This window comes from Acanthopagrus latus, chromosome 10 (genome assembly GCF_904848185.1).
Source record: "Acanthopagrus latus isolate v.2019 chromosome 10, fAcaLat1.1, whole genome shotgun sequence".
Taxonomy (NCBI): Eukaryota; Metazoa; Chordata; class Actinopteri; order Spariformes; family Sparidae; genus Acanthopagrus; species Acanthopagrus latus.
Genome location: NC_051048.1, coordinates 21,379,215 through 21,393,940, shown reverse-complemented (window position 1 = coordinate 21,393,940; position 14,726 = coordinate 21,379,215). Strand labels below are relative to the sequence as shown.

General features: G+C 44.2%; 1 protein-coding gene across 6 annotated transcripts in view; it reads right to left on the bottom strand.

Annotated features, from left to right (window-relative positions):
* LOC119027321 (serine/threonine-protein phosphatase 2B catalytic subunit alpha isoform) overlaps positions 1-14,726 on the bottom strand; it is a 61,549-nt gene that overhangs the window by 29,578 nt on the left and 17,245 nt on the right. For all 6 annotated transcript variants that reach the window (XM_037112416.1, XM_037112417.1, XM_037112421.1 and 3 more), the window contains exon 2: positions 4,649-4,849. In XM_037112416.1, coding sequence (XP_036968311.1) covers positions 4,649-4,849 — 201 coding nt within the window. The remainder of the gene's footprint in view (positions 1-4,648; positions 4,850-14,726) is intronic.

Here is a 14,726-nt window from a genome sequence, read left to right as displayed (position 1 = left end):
CCCACCCCCTTTCTGATGGCACTCTCCAAGAGCTTATGTCCTGCAGAGCATGCATTTATGCAAAAAGGCGGAGGTGGAGCTTGCGGTCTGCTGCGAACATCAAACTGTATGTGATGTATGAAACAAGCGGCTATCACCGGTGCAGCAGCAGCAACCGTAAATGTGACTGCGTCTGATTTAGAGCTGCACTTTAAAGGGCTGAACCAAAATCAAATGCGTGTGTTGGTGTAAACCCACTGGTTCCCAACACTTTATAAATTGTGACCTTTTATAGCCATGAAATGCTGATTCACAACCCCCTCGTCAAAGCTTGTACACTGCGTCCATGAGCTCTCTGCAGCTCCCTTTCTGAGGCATGAAGAGGGAAAGCTCTCAGTTCTTCACTTGAAACAAAATAAAGGAAAATCTGAGAAAACAAATTATGTAATGTTGTGCAGTAATTGAGACTTGAAAGGGGAAAACGAGCCTCAGGTTGGGAATATCAGCATGTGACCAGTATCAGCATCGAATAAGCTGGAAAATATCATCACACAGAGCTCAACAGTGACGAACAGAAGTCCAGTTCACATTCTTATTTGAGGATTTTGATTTTTTTAAAAATATTTCAACCTTGTTTTAAAGCAGATGTGTTTTATTGGTGAAGTCGTGGAGAAATACTACACTCGCCCACGATCCTAAAGGGTAACAGCGAAGTCTCAGGTTGGTGGAGCTCGCTGTTACCGTGGAAACGTTTACCACACAGCGAGTTACTGCTGCCATGACGGGATTGTTTGTTGTGTTTACCACAGAGCGACCATGATTCCCCTCTCTGACCTTTGTGAGCTGAAAGATGCTGGAAAGGAATAATTCCTGATGGTTTGTGGGACGAGAAGTCCTTCACTCTCTAACTGATCATCCACACAGTCTTTTATACCCATTTTCCAAACGTATTTTGTGCCAAATCAAATGGTTTATTGTCACGGTTTGCTTCAAAGGTCACATTGTTAACATCCTGGTGGTTATAATGCCGTTGGTATCTCGTGGTATTCGTGTCTTGTAAGCGATCAACGCGCCTGTTTGCCAGTAAAAATGGCTGCTGAGTTCTACAGCATGTGCGTCACATTTAGTAGCTGAAATGTGTCAGTAACACCTGTGAACCAGAGTCGTTAAAAAAGTAGGTAGTCGCTATTCAATTCAAAATCACGCATCCCTCGATTTACATAAAAGGTGGTGGTAACACACGGTTTAGCACAAAGATAGATTATTTTACTCCATCTGTAAGGCTCTAATATCTATACGAGTGTATTTCTCGTGGTAAGACTGTTACATAACAGCCTGCTGGAAAGTTTAATGGCCTTGCAATGCAGCACAGAGCAAACACACTTCAAATCAAACTCATCCTCACCAAGGTCAGCTCAGTCAGAGCTTTTTAAAGAGCTGCACACAGTAAACTCCACAATCAAGGCCTGAACATTTCCTCACTAAGAATATATCACAATACCCCCTTTTTTTTTTTTAAATCTAGTAATGTGAAAAACAAAAAAGCTAAACCTCGGGAGTCTCCCAGATCCTACGAACATCGCAGTTATGTTGTAATATGTTTGACGGGGTCGAGCGGCCGGCCGGTAAACAGGTGTGTGAGCAGCTCGCTGTTGCCTGGTGATGAGGCTGCAGGAGCGCCGCTGATGGGCGACTGGCTCGAAGGCCACGGGAGCAGCTTGTACTCGGTGGCCTAAGCCAGCTCCGTTTGTCTCACACACACACACACACACACACACACACACACACACACACACACACACACACACACACACACACACACACACACACACACACACACACACACACACACACACACACACACACACACACACACCTCTCCTCCACCCCACCTGCCATCTGGCCTCAACCAGGAAGTGACTGTGTGAATGTGAGCAGCAGAGAGAGAGAGCCTGACATGTCATGGTGCTTTGCATCTGTGATAAATATTTACTTTCTAAATTCGCTGACCGTGTGTCGAGGTGGAGGTGGAGGTGTGGTGGACATGGCGGAGGGAGAAGTGAGGGAAACAAAGTGATGTTTATAGAGGACGCATTAGAGGGAAACACAGCAGGATCACGAGCACACGCAGCAGAGAAACCCTCGTTGAAGAGCAGCGCTGAGTGGGCGCGGGGTTGAGACAGAGGTGTCGAGTGGGAGGGAAAGACGCGCTTCGCCGCCGCGCTCGTGTACACACACACACACGCACACACATAGACACACACAGCTCACAAGCCCAGCAGAACCCGTCCACCGGTTCTGTGCAGCAACAACAACAACGGACGGAAGGTTTATGCATTTATTTATTTTTTAACTATTAAAAAATCAGAACGTGTTGGCTTAAGACAGACCGTCTCAAAATCTAGAGTCAAAGCGTGTTTACATGAAACAAATATCAGAATATGTATAAGAAGTCTGACCAACACCCTGGTTTACATCCTCTCTGGTGTCGGCACATTTTAAGTGTATTTAAATGAACGTCTTACGTAATAAATGCTGTCGCTGTAAGAGATGTGTTCACAGCACAGTCTCTGAGGAACATCGCAGCTTTTCTTTCTCGTGCAGATGTACTTAGTTTTTACAAACAGTCTGCTGTTTCTCTGTGGAAATTAATGTTTTAGTGGCGTTTAATTAGATTTAGTTTTAGATTTCTTCTTTCCTCGCTCTGTACTGGGTCCTTTATCGTGCACATGAATCAGTCAGAAATCCATCTATACATGTCATATACAAAATCTAACAATATTTAACAGGATGTTCTTTAATCTCTTGCCTGCAACAGAGGCGAGCATGATCGTCCAACCTGCCTGCATCTTTTTGTTAAGCAACAACACACGATATTCCCTCGTCACAATGGCCTCAGTGAGCATACGGGAAGCACACTGTTGTTTAAAAAGGCCCGTGAATTCATGAATTTAAGTAAGTGCGACGCCTGCCAAATATGACGGGCCTCTCGGCGCTGCGTTTTGAGAACGATGGAGGAAATGATGGGTTGCCATAGAACCTCTGAGCACATCTCTGCCTCTGATTACAACAACATCAAAGACGCCTCATCACAAAGTCTAATGGAGGAACAGGAGCACTTGACCAGGACGAACGGCGACAAAAGGTGCGCCGGAGCTGCATCAGCGAGCCTCGTGCTGCAGCGTGTTCCTTCACAGAGACGGCCATGAATGAGCGCCACACTTCAGCTCCAGGGCACCTTCAGATAAGTGGTAAGAAATTAGCATCCACAAACCAATATTAGAGAAAAAAGAAGAGGGAAATTAGTCAAACAAGGCCCGTGCATTCATTTCCCATCAGTGGAGTATTAAAACAGCCATATTCTGTTTTTCTGCAGCCATCTGCACGAGTGGCACCGAGCTCGACAAACTGCTTCGACGCGCTTCGTGTACCAACACGTGGCCTCGAGGCCCAATGAGTCACTTGATTAGGAAAATATAAGGCGTACGTCGCGGTGATTTATTGGTTGCTGTTTGTAAACACACCATTCAAAAAGGTATAATTAGTGATTCTGGAGCGAGAACGTCGACCGTCGAGTCTGTTTGTGTTGGCGAGCCACCAAAACTGAAGCTTCGCTGTTTCACGACCTGAGAATGACATTCAGACGTCAACTGTCTTTCTCCAGAAATGTCCAAAACACAACAAAATAACATGATAAACAGATAAAAATGCAGGCAGAGTGGGAGGGATCTTTTTTTTTTAATGAAGATGTATTTTAAAAAAAGGATATTATTACTTTAAAATGGGCTGTTTGTAAGAATTCTAGAAAAAATGACCACCAAAATGTGAAAAATAGTAGTTTTTGCAGTATGGTGTCTATGTATGGTGAAGCAGAGATATCTACTGAAGCTAGCATGCTAACCAGCTAGCTGTGACCCATCCTGGTCAACAAGCTCACGGTCAGAACGACTAGCTGCACAGCTAACAGTGCTAACTAGCTCAGCATGGTGGCAGCAGTTAGCGGTTTCTCTACTGTCCCCTACTTGTTTTGAGTTTGGTGGTTTTTATACTTACATACTGCACCTTTAAATACACTTCCACACACCAGTATTATGTATTTCATTGTGATATTCTAGATGAGTAATTATTTGTAATTTGAACAAGATTCTTTACAATTTTTTTGTGCCCAACTCCGATTTTATGTGATTTTGACTCACACACTGTCAGTTCCCTCGGCTGTCTTCTTAATTTTCTTCTTCTGCGGTGTCTGTGCACAAACACTTCACCTCTCTTGAAGTGGATCATCATCTGTCATTTGTGAACTCCATGAAAAACAAGCACAAACTCTGTTCTAGTTTTTCCTTTGAGTTGCAGCCCTGAAGTTTAAATTTTGCAAATAAGTAAGGCATAAGACCTCGGGAGTGGAAAAGTATAACAGAACAGTAACAGAAGTCTGTGAGTCGACAAACTTGAGTTCCCCCTAATTTCATCTGATACCTCGATTTTCGTCAACTCTTCAAACGTACTGTTCAGTTTACTTTCACATGAAACAATCAAAAGAAGAAAATCCTCACAGTTTGGAGCCTGGAACAAATTAATGTTTTGCATTTGTGCTAGAAAAACTAATATTAATGATCTAAACAGTTGCTAATTAATCAGCTGATCGAATGTGTGGGATGTAGCTCCTGACCTGTCACAGGAGCCTCGATGTCCAGCAGGTTCTTCTCGGCACGCAGGATGGCGGCACCTTCTCCTATGAGCCTCAGAGCCACCGACTCCTCCACGCGGCCCTCCTTGGTTAGGTGAGCTTTCAGCACGTCCACTTTGGGCTTCCCATCGCTGTCAAACACCTCTTTAGCCGTCAGCCGGTGACTGGGGGGAAACGGGACAGCTGCGAGGGCAAAACAAAAAAAGAATCATTACGGCTGACATGCTTCCATAACATATTTATTTACAGTGCTTTAATATACCTTTCATTGACAAAAGGCTTATAAGGATACGCAGTTAATTCCACATCGCTGAGCAAACGGCATTTAAGCTGTTTGATTAGCAGGTACTTTGTACCTTCCAGGGGATCGACTCCCTGCAGGAGAAGGAGTTAGTGTTCACTCCCATGCTTGCAGCCCACCCTCCGAGACAATTTACCAGACTGCCGCTACGATCTGTGAGTCATTTCAATTTTCAGTATTTATAACAGAACCACACAGCTTCAACGTTTGCTCTGCAATATTCATAGCAAGAGATCGCTCTTTGAAAATGAAACAAGGAACAGAGATTAAGATGTCGTTAATAGGCTGAATGACACCGCATGCTGATATATATCTAAACATGTTCTGCTGTACGTGACCAGAAAGACGAAGAAGAACAGAGATCATCTTCAGCCGGTCACACGTTTGCTTAAGCGTCGGTCGCAATTATTTAAAAAGGGGGTAAAATTATGTTACGAGTCTTGAAGGCATCACAGAAATTAGACTAACCAAATCCACAACAAATCTCTGTTGCTGTCTATTTCCATAATTGGTGTCTTATAAACGATCTCTTTTCACAGCAATTCAGTGTGCTCCAGTAATTTTGGATACAACAGCTGCATTCAGAAGCCAGAATCCTGTTTGCATGCATTTTAATTCAAAACAGTGAACTTTCCAACCTAATCACAGCTTAAAAAGTAGATGGTGCATATTTCCTATGCAAATAGCCCAGAGGGTCTCCAGACTTCTACTGAGCAGAACAAAAAACCCACAATGCACTTCTTAAAAATGGACCTCATGTCACTGCCATGTTAGCAGCTGACATCAAACTGTTAAAAGGGAACTTTTTAAAAGAAACCATTATCAAAAAGGTGTTTTTGTCGCCGCTGCCGAAACAAAAGCTTAGTGGGTTAAAATGTCCTTTTAACAACCCCCCGACGAGCGCGTTCCTTACCGACTGCAGAGGTACAAAAAGGACATAATTACAGAGCAAATCCTGCAGATACGTGCTCCTATTCAACGGCCGCTTGGACCATTCAGACCAGAACGCTAAGCCCGCGGCAAATACTGTTGAGTTGGTGTGTGTGTGTGTGTGTGTGTGTGTGTGTGTGACATCAGAGGTAATCAGACCTTCACTTTATCTGTGTCACACTGTGCTTACTGACAGGTGATATTTGGGCTCTTGACTGCAGTATTTAAAGCTTTCTAACAGGTGTAAAAAGGTGTGTTATTTCCCTTTTCCTCCTTCCTGAAACCAACCCACCGTGCTTTCTGCTGATTTACATGTGCAACAAAACCAAATTCACCAAAAACGGTCTTTCAACATAAACGCTGCTTGATTCTAAAGAAATTCTCAGCGCGCTTAAAAGAATCCTATAAAACAATATCTCCAATCTGTCTCCCATTTAAGGTATCCAGGGCATTCACAGATCCCCATCTGAGATAGAGTTACTCTGCTGAACACCTGCTGTGCAACTCTAGCCCGCGGCCGGGGCCTCGGGGCTTCAGCCTGGAATGACGACACCACACTGGCCGTCTGAGATGTTGCAGACGGACAGCGTGAACATCGGTGTGAACCATTACGAACCTGTTTGAGGCCGTTTTCAGCCTCAACAGACAAGCTTCACACGTATCGCCTGCATGACTAGTATGAATAACTCAGTATGAGCAGTGTTGGTTTTAATTGGCAGTCATAATAACTGTAAATGGGTGAAACTGTGAGGGAAGGGCAGAGGGTACAGTATTACCTTCGCCCACATTTAGCCAATTAAGCACTGCTGCAATGACAGGTAGACTCCCAAGATAGTCCACCGCAACCTCGCTGTTCTCGAATCTGAACTTTATGCAACAAGTTATTCTCTCAACTCTCTCTGCAACAAATATACTCTGATTATTTTGACAGATTCACAGCTTACTGTATGATTCACAATGAAAGAGAATGATCACAGTTGTGAGTGCTACGTACACGCTAGTTTGTTATCTTGTTCGTCTGTTGATTGTACCTTGCTGATGGGATTTTATCTTGAAGTGGCTCGCATGGATAGATTCATAAAAAAAAAGAGATTTCTAACAATGTGTGGCATAAAAAGGAACTTAAATTGTGTTTATATTGTAGGATGCTAGCTTGGAGGATGTTGTTATTGTTTCCTCTGTAGGGATGTGGATCAGGTTAATGCACAGCTGACAGGAGAAGGTTAAATGCAGACTGAAATGGTTGGTCGATGGCAAGTTTATAGCCACAGTCCACATCCAGCAAGTCAGGCGAGTCAAACACCAATGTTATACTGAGTGCTCACATCCATATGTGGCACAACGTCAGCCTTCAAGGTTTAAAGACATTCTGGCCAAATTTGAGTTCTCACAAACATCACAGCAGTGCTGCAATAGTGTCGCTGAAGTGACAAAACATAACACGTCTTAAAATTCCAACACTGAAGAAAAACATTATTCTTTAACAGGAGTAAGCGTCAGGAAAGCTGTGGTTGTTGGCGCGCTGGCAGCCGTTCGACACATCATCCTTCCATTTCCTACAGTCATGACAATGGAAACACTGTGAACTTTTCCCTTGTGGAATTTCTAACAGCCCTCTTATTAACAGGACTAACACCCACCTCTGCCAAAACATTACATGGCACATTGTAATAGTAGGTTCTACGCTCTAAAGGAAAAGGAGTTACCCCCACGACAAAAATCAAACAGTCCGGAGCAAAAGAGAAAACACAATGTGGATTAACAACTCAAAAATCAAATAAGAGCTGCTGAAAACAGAATAAAATGGTCAAATCTCAAACCAAACAACAGCAGCAGAGCTTTCCCACACTGCAATTGTGCGTTTATCCTTTCATGCAGAGCTTTATAGCTGCGAGAGCACAAACTGACCCGAGGCGATCTGCCTGAAACCCAAGTATGACTCAAAAACAGTCTCCATTAGCCAGTTGCTTTTGCCTTCATTAATTTCACCATTTCTCTGTTCCCTGCTGTTATGTAACCGGGAAATTGCGCTGCAGCCTCGAATCTAGCATGAGAGAGAAATGATGAGAGAGTGAGGGAGGGTAGGGGACGATGAAAAGAAGACGAAGAAGAAGAAGTCTGATTTAACTTTCCCTGGTAATTTGTCTCAGATTAGCATTGTAATTTCCAAGATACAAATTAAAGCCATCCATCATCCATTCAGTTTAAAGCCGAACGGACTGCTGAACCTCTGAGCGTCTGGAGGGTGTGCTAAATAATACAAGTATACCATCTTGTGATGGTCAGCGAGGTGTACAGCAACATTTAATGATTTCCTCCTTCAGTGACTTACTGCGAGTGTTAGGTCTTGAACTCACAAAGCGTTTCTGTAACCCCAGCAGCCACCTCTGCCCGTGCAACGCTCGTGAGCAGAATAATCATCGCAGAGTAAAACCGATGTTCAGGTGCGATTCTTGAGAGATCTGCACCACTGGGGCGCACTGCAGCTGAAACCGCTGAGAAGCAGTGGGGGAAAAAAACGGGCAGCTTGAAATGTTCAGGTTGGTGTAGTTCAGAGCTAATGCGATCTCTCTGAGGAATGAGACAGCGGGAGGTGTGCAGTCATACGGCGCTGGACAGATCAGCTTAATTGGAGAAAGTCAGACAGACTGTTGCAGAGCTCAGCGAGCAACCCCTGGCTTCATTTAGTGAAGAACACCGAGTGCAGCCGCGGCTCTGGCCTCCACTGGCAGCTAAGACGTCTACCCTTCCTGTATATCATCTTCCTTCTTGGCTGTGGCGGCTGTCTGAACGTTGTGTGTGCTGCACCTGACACTGAATACAGAACCAACAACAGTATAGTCACATTCAGGAGAGATTTCTGGGGCTCAAAATACTCCCAACTCCTTCTCATCGCAACTAAAAAAATGGCTTCCAAACTGCGTCACATGCCACTGCTGTGTCGCTTTAAAAAAAACAAAAACAAATCGTAAGAGCTTTTATTGATATAATAGAGCTCCACTAACACAATATGGTCAGTTGATCGATATCCAACTAGTGCCACTACTGGCAGCCATGGTGCCAATTTATTTTCATCAACTGCACAGCAATACCTATAGTAAACATTGACTGTGCCTGACCCAGACGTTCACCAAGAGCGAGCTATCTGCTGAAAAAACAAAAAAGCCTCTGTGTTAAGTCAGCATTGTCCAAGCTAGGTTGGGATGGTGGCCAATGAGTGGGCATTGATAAAACAAATGAACTCCTTTAAAACCATACAGCAGACTGCTTGGCGAGAGAAGCAACGACTTAAGATGAATTCTCACAACACCAGGTCCAGAAGCATAAAATCACGCCATCCGATGCCTGACGGATCATTAAGAACCTGGCGATGACGGTGCAGCGGGAGCCGTCGTGGAGCACGTCGAACCCTCCGCGCCCTCCCCTCAGACGAGCCACCACCACAGCAATTCTCCCCCCAAAGACTCAGCGTTACCAGTGGAAACCTCAGCAGGACCAGCAGGGATCCGAGGCCCAGCAAAGACTTCAGAAGTATGTGCAAGTGCAACAAAGGTCACTTCATACAGAGCATAGAATACCAGAAGTAATTTGACTGCATGGTCCGACGTTAGTATGCAAAAGCAGCGCGATGCCTGATCTAAAGCGAGATACCGATCTATGATTTTGCTTCCTTGCTTGCACAAAAACAGCAGTCACTATTCCCCCGATCCATTTGCCTTTTGGAATGGCGCTGCTGTGCTGTGCTGTGCTTCTGCTCCTCGGGCGGGGTGGGAAGGATCTCTCTGTGAGGATCTCTCAAGCGGAAACTCAAAATCTGACCGAGCGGTACATAAATGTTGGTGCCAGGTAAGACCACAGACGGATTATTATGACATAATGTGACACACCCAACCATGACAGAGACGCAGAACAGTGGCACACCATGAAAAAGTTTGGTTCATAGACGTTTTCCCTCCCACTGGAGATGTGTGTGGTAGTTTTGCAAAAGGCAACACACGGAGAACAGAAAACACGTGGGATTATGCATTCAGAATAATGCTGCACTATATGCATGAGATTAATCCGCTATTGACTGTGCAGGAATGAAAAAAAGAAAGAAAGAAAAATTCAATCTCACTGAGATCTTTTCCCAGCTGGAAGCCTTTTAGTGACGGATCATCCACCGCGTGTGGTGTATATGTGCAGAGGACGACTGCCAAGTGTTGAACAGGGCACCAAGAGTGTGCAAGTCACTCTCCACTGATAGCCTGGATTTGGTAATTCAATTACATAACCACATTCAATTAGAACGGGATGTTTAGGGAGTCCAGGATGAACAGAATGCATGAGCGTCTGTAGGCGGCAGGAAACAAAGCACATACTGTACTTCAATAGCACCTCAACTTCAAATGTCATCTGGCAGCAGTTTCATTGCTTCATTATTACACCAACAGAGTCCATTCGGAAGCTGATTACCTGACATGCATAATGCAGAAGGTATAGCTATCTCTGCTGAAGACATAGAAGTGGTGATATATAATTTGCGGTACAGTCTACCTACCTCACACTGTGGCCAACACCATCTATATGCCTGCTCGGAAATTGGCGTATCAGTTCTTCTTCAACTCCTCTTCCCTCTCAAACTCATCTAGAAAACCCATGATACTGTCAATCAATAATTCATAAGTCCGCTCTCCATAGAAGTTATGTGTTCCTTACATACAATTAACACGGAGTGACAGCCGCAGCCTACAGCAGAAACTGTGTATTATAATATCGAGAGGATTAAAACAATATTTAAGAAGGGGCTTGTGGCTGCCGGCTTAATTTAAGGATTTTCTTGACCAAAGAAAATTGTAAAAGAAAAGGAGCGGTAGGCTAATCCACCATAAATCCTTCTTTCTTTTAATAAGAGTCGACTGTGAACACTGAGTCAGCAGAGAACACATCAGTCTCCACATATAGTAGGATTCAGAAAAGGAGTATTTTTCTCATGTAGTTTGTGCACCTGAAGACAAGTGAAATGTGATTTTTTCAGGTTCAAAAATGATCCTAAACTGGGAGAGCAGCTGTCTGAATAATGAATTCTTCACTGCCAAGTTAAAGGCCCCCGATCACATTTAGAGTTTTCACCCCTCGTTTACATGCCTCTCATAATAAAATGACGAGGGCTGGTGGTTGGAATACCTCCTTCAACAACTAGAGCTACCTCTACTAGCTGACGAGATAACTGAGCTAGGTTGCTAGCTACCAACACAGCAGCAGACTAGCTGTGATTGTTTCGTGCTTGTTATAAAAGAAAAGCTCCACAATACATCAACACCACAAGGTTTTTCATAATCCTCTGTTGAATGCGCAAAATTGTGCTAAGTGGTAACGGCAAGGTGTGTTTGGTATTGGAGCCAATGTGGTGGATAATTCTGCAAAAGTAAGCACTAACAGGCTGGACTTCACTGCTGATCGGACGCAGCTGTGCAGCTGAGAGGGGAAACTACTACAATTTTCCAATATTATGAACATATGAAGATGTATTAAAGTGGCGGTCAACCTATAGAATATATAGGCCAACCATCTGGCCACCGAGGACGGAGCGGATCTTCCAAAGCGCGGCAGGCTTCAGGGTGAACGGTTAAAAAGGTCACTTAGAAATTGGCGTGAACCTCTTTACCATGCATTAGTCGGGATAGAAGCCGGCCCTGAATGAAACGCTTAGCAGAGCTTAGCTTTGAAGCTCAGCGCTTCTGAGTCTGCCGAAATATATCTGGGTGCAGTATGGAAATGGAGTGGTTACCTCTGCGGTTGAGGCAGGAAGGAGAGCCGAGCCAACAGCACTAACCTTCCAAGACACATAAAGAGAGTAAGAAGACAGAGGGAAAGAAGGCTTTGCTGCAACAGAGGACATAAAAATGCAAAAGGGGACGAGACAGAACTGTCAACACGGACTCATGGGGCCTGTATCAAAGACAGATATCGAGCCATGAAGAGAAGTGTTGCTACAGAGCCCAGCAGGTACTAAGGATGATGTATTTAATCATTCGCACACACAAATCGTTCCCTCGAATTAATAATTTGCAATAGTACAATAACTTGTACTACTTAATTTGCTCCCTGTAATTAATAATTCATGCCCTAAAATTACAAATTGTGCCTTTGAATTACTCGATTCATTCCCTCAAATTAATAGCAGGCCCGCTCAAATTATTGTCGTAGTATTCAGGAAGGAAAAAACACCCAGACTGTGTTCCGGTGAAACTACAGCGTTCATCTTTCGGTCCGTGTGGCGCATTTCCATCAAAGAGCTTTCGGTCTAGTTCCCTTGAATCCCGCAGCAACATGCATCTTAACCCTGGACGTGTTTCCACTGCGCACAGAACTCTTGGATGTAGGCGGGTTGTCAACAGATGATAATGGTCACAGCAGGTTTGTACACGGAGTCCTTTGTTCCACGTGAAGTGACGATCCTGTTGAACGGACTGCAGGTCAGTGTGCTAGGCAGCTCAACAGGGGGGGAACAACAGGAGGGAATGTAGTGGTTCTATCGGTACCATCCAGAACCTTTGCCAAGGGAAATGCTAAAATATCAGTGGAAACATCTCGGTGGAAACCCTGTGAACATCGCTGTGTAATGCACTGAGTAATAAGCCGTCAGATGAAGAGCCATCTAAAACAGGGCCACTCGTGTTTAGCACAGCCTCGGATTTATTATGATTTTGCAAAAAAAAAAAAGTGGCACGACACGAGAACATATAATTTCTGCAAATGAATGTCCTCAATTTGAAGCTAGTTACACTCTATTTATTATCTACTGTAGTTAAACACTGTACTATTACTCAACTATCTGACAAGTAAGAAACACTCAGTGTATTTGTTTGTAATGCCACGTACACACTGTAAGCTCTGTAAACAAACACATTTCCCTAACTGCAAATTGTCACTGCTTCAGTCTATAGCTGAAACTAAATTACATCTCTAATGGCTATTTCTGTACTTTAAAGAGTTGCTGCCCATCATCATCATCTGCTGCAGTGATATAAGCTTTTACATCACGTCAACAAACAGGAGAGATATTAGATAAAAGTGAGTAAAAGGGGTTGCCAGGGAAACAGAGCTGTAGAGTCTCAGTCTTAATCTTTCATCCATCAAAATATTGCCTTAAAAATGAGTCGCCGGCAGCCCGTTACGTGCTGCACCGACCCGATCCGAGGATGGAAATCTGAGCAGAAGCCTTATCGCATGTATTCCATCGATGCACGCAAATAATATATTGACCGAATGTGGCGAACACAAACAAAAAGGAGGGTGATGGTGCATGCATCTGACAGCTGTTCACTGCAACAACATGTGCACAGAGAGGTACGCATCACTGACAGCCATCCACGGATCCTCATTATTAAGACAGACAGGTCGTACACCAAACAAGCCAGCGATACACCTAAAAACCTGCATTCAAGCTGGTGGGGCTGTCAGGGTTATCAAAGTCCATCAAGCTCTGACTGAAAGTGGCCCATAGCGGTGTTTCAGAGACCTGGGCGACGGCCATGTGAGAGTGAGTGACAAGCAAACGTTAATCCTGCTGCTGGCTCAACAGATTTTAGATGAGAAATGTAGGAAGAGTTAGCAGCAGCAGCAGCAGCAGCAGCAGCAGCAGCAGGTGATCAAAATGCACCACTGCTCAGACAGCACTCTGACTAAGTCCCTGATTAATTAGAGAGGTTAGGGCTGAAGCGTGGGAGGCTGGTGTGGGCGAACAGAGGGATGGATGAATGTATGTAAGGATGGATAGATGGGAGTAGGCGGAGGATGTTGCGGAAGGTGCGGGGGGGCGTTAGTGGATGGGCATTTTCTGAGAGATGTCCCTGCGCCGGCTCTCTGGCTTGTGGCGAGCCATCAATGTAGCAGCCGATCGATGACAGAGAGAGAGGGGGACGCCGGGGACCTGGATCATGGCAGGCAAATGACTACAGTGGATTTGGAGGTGGAGTGGGGGAGGTGCATGAGTCAGGGAGAGTGAGAGATCAGTCACTGAAATAAAAATGCATCAACAGTAAAGATGGGGGGAAAAAAACAAGGCTTCAGTTTATCACAAATGATCCCTGAATCACATTTGTCAGCTTTTACATTCACCCAGAAGTACAGTTCATTCTGTGCCTGATGTTTAGCAAGCGGACTTAATCTCCCTGTTAATATCAAATTCAACATGAATTACAGGTGCACCTTCCTCACCAAGCTAGCTAGTATTAGCTAAAGAGAGTATTAGGAGTATTAGAGTGTACTGGATAGTATCAGCATCCAACTACTAAGTAGGTAAATGTAGTATGACAATGTTGGAAATATGTGAGCATTTTAATCATATCACCTTTTTCTGCCTAAGTACTTTATTGTGTAAATTCATACAAATATAAAATACATGAAAAGCATGCGACTGAGACGGATCAATCCAATCCTTGACCTTATTAAGCAGACTGGTATCAGCCGTGACGGATCGATCTACAACTAAAAACTTCTTCAACATGATGATCAGATTTCAGTGACTCACCTGTCAGTTAAATTGACTTTGTCATTTGGCAAGATACATCAGAGCCATGACACCTGGCCTTATGTTACCTTGTGTAACAATATTTTCAATTAATTTAAAATTGGGTACATAGTATTGACGGCCGCTCCGGGTCAGGGTATCCGTGCTAGTCCTGGAAGATCTGGATGGGACTGCTTGTTTTATTTAATGGAAACAGAAGTGCAAAGAATGAATGTTATCGCACTGCATTAGACTCTGATCCAAAAAACTGCACCTCTGTAGTAGAGACAGGTGTTCAAAGTGAAAGGTTTCCCCATGACTGCAGGTAAGACAGC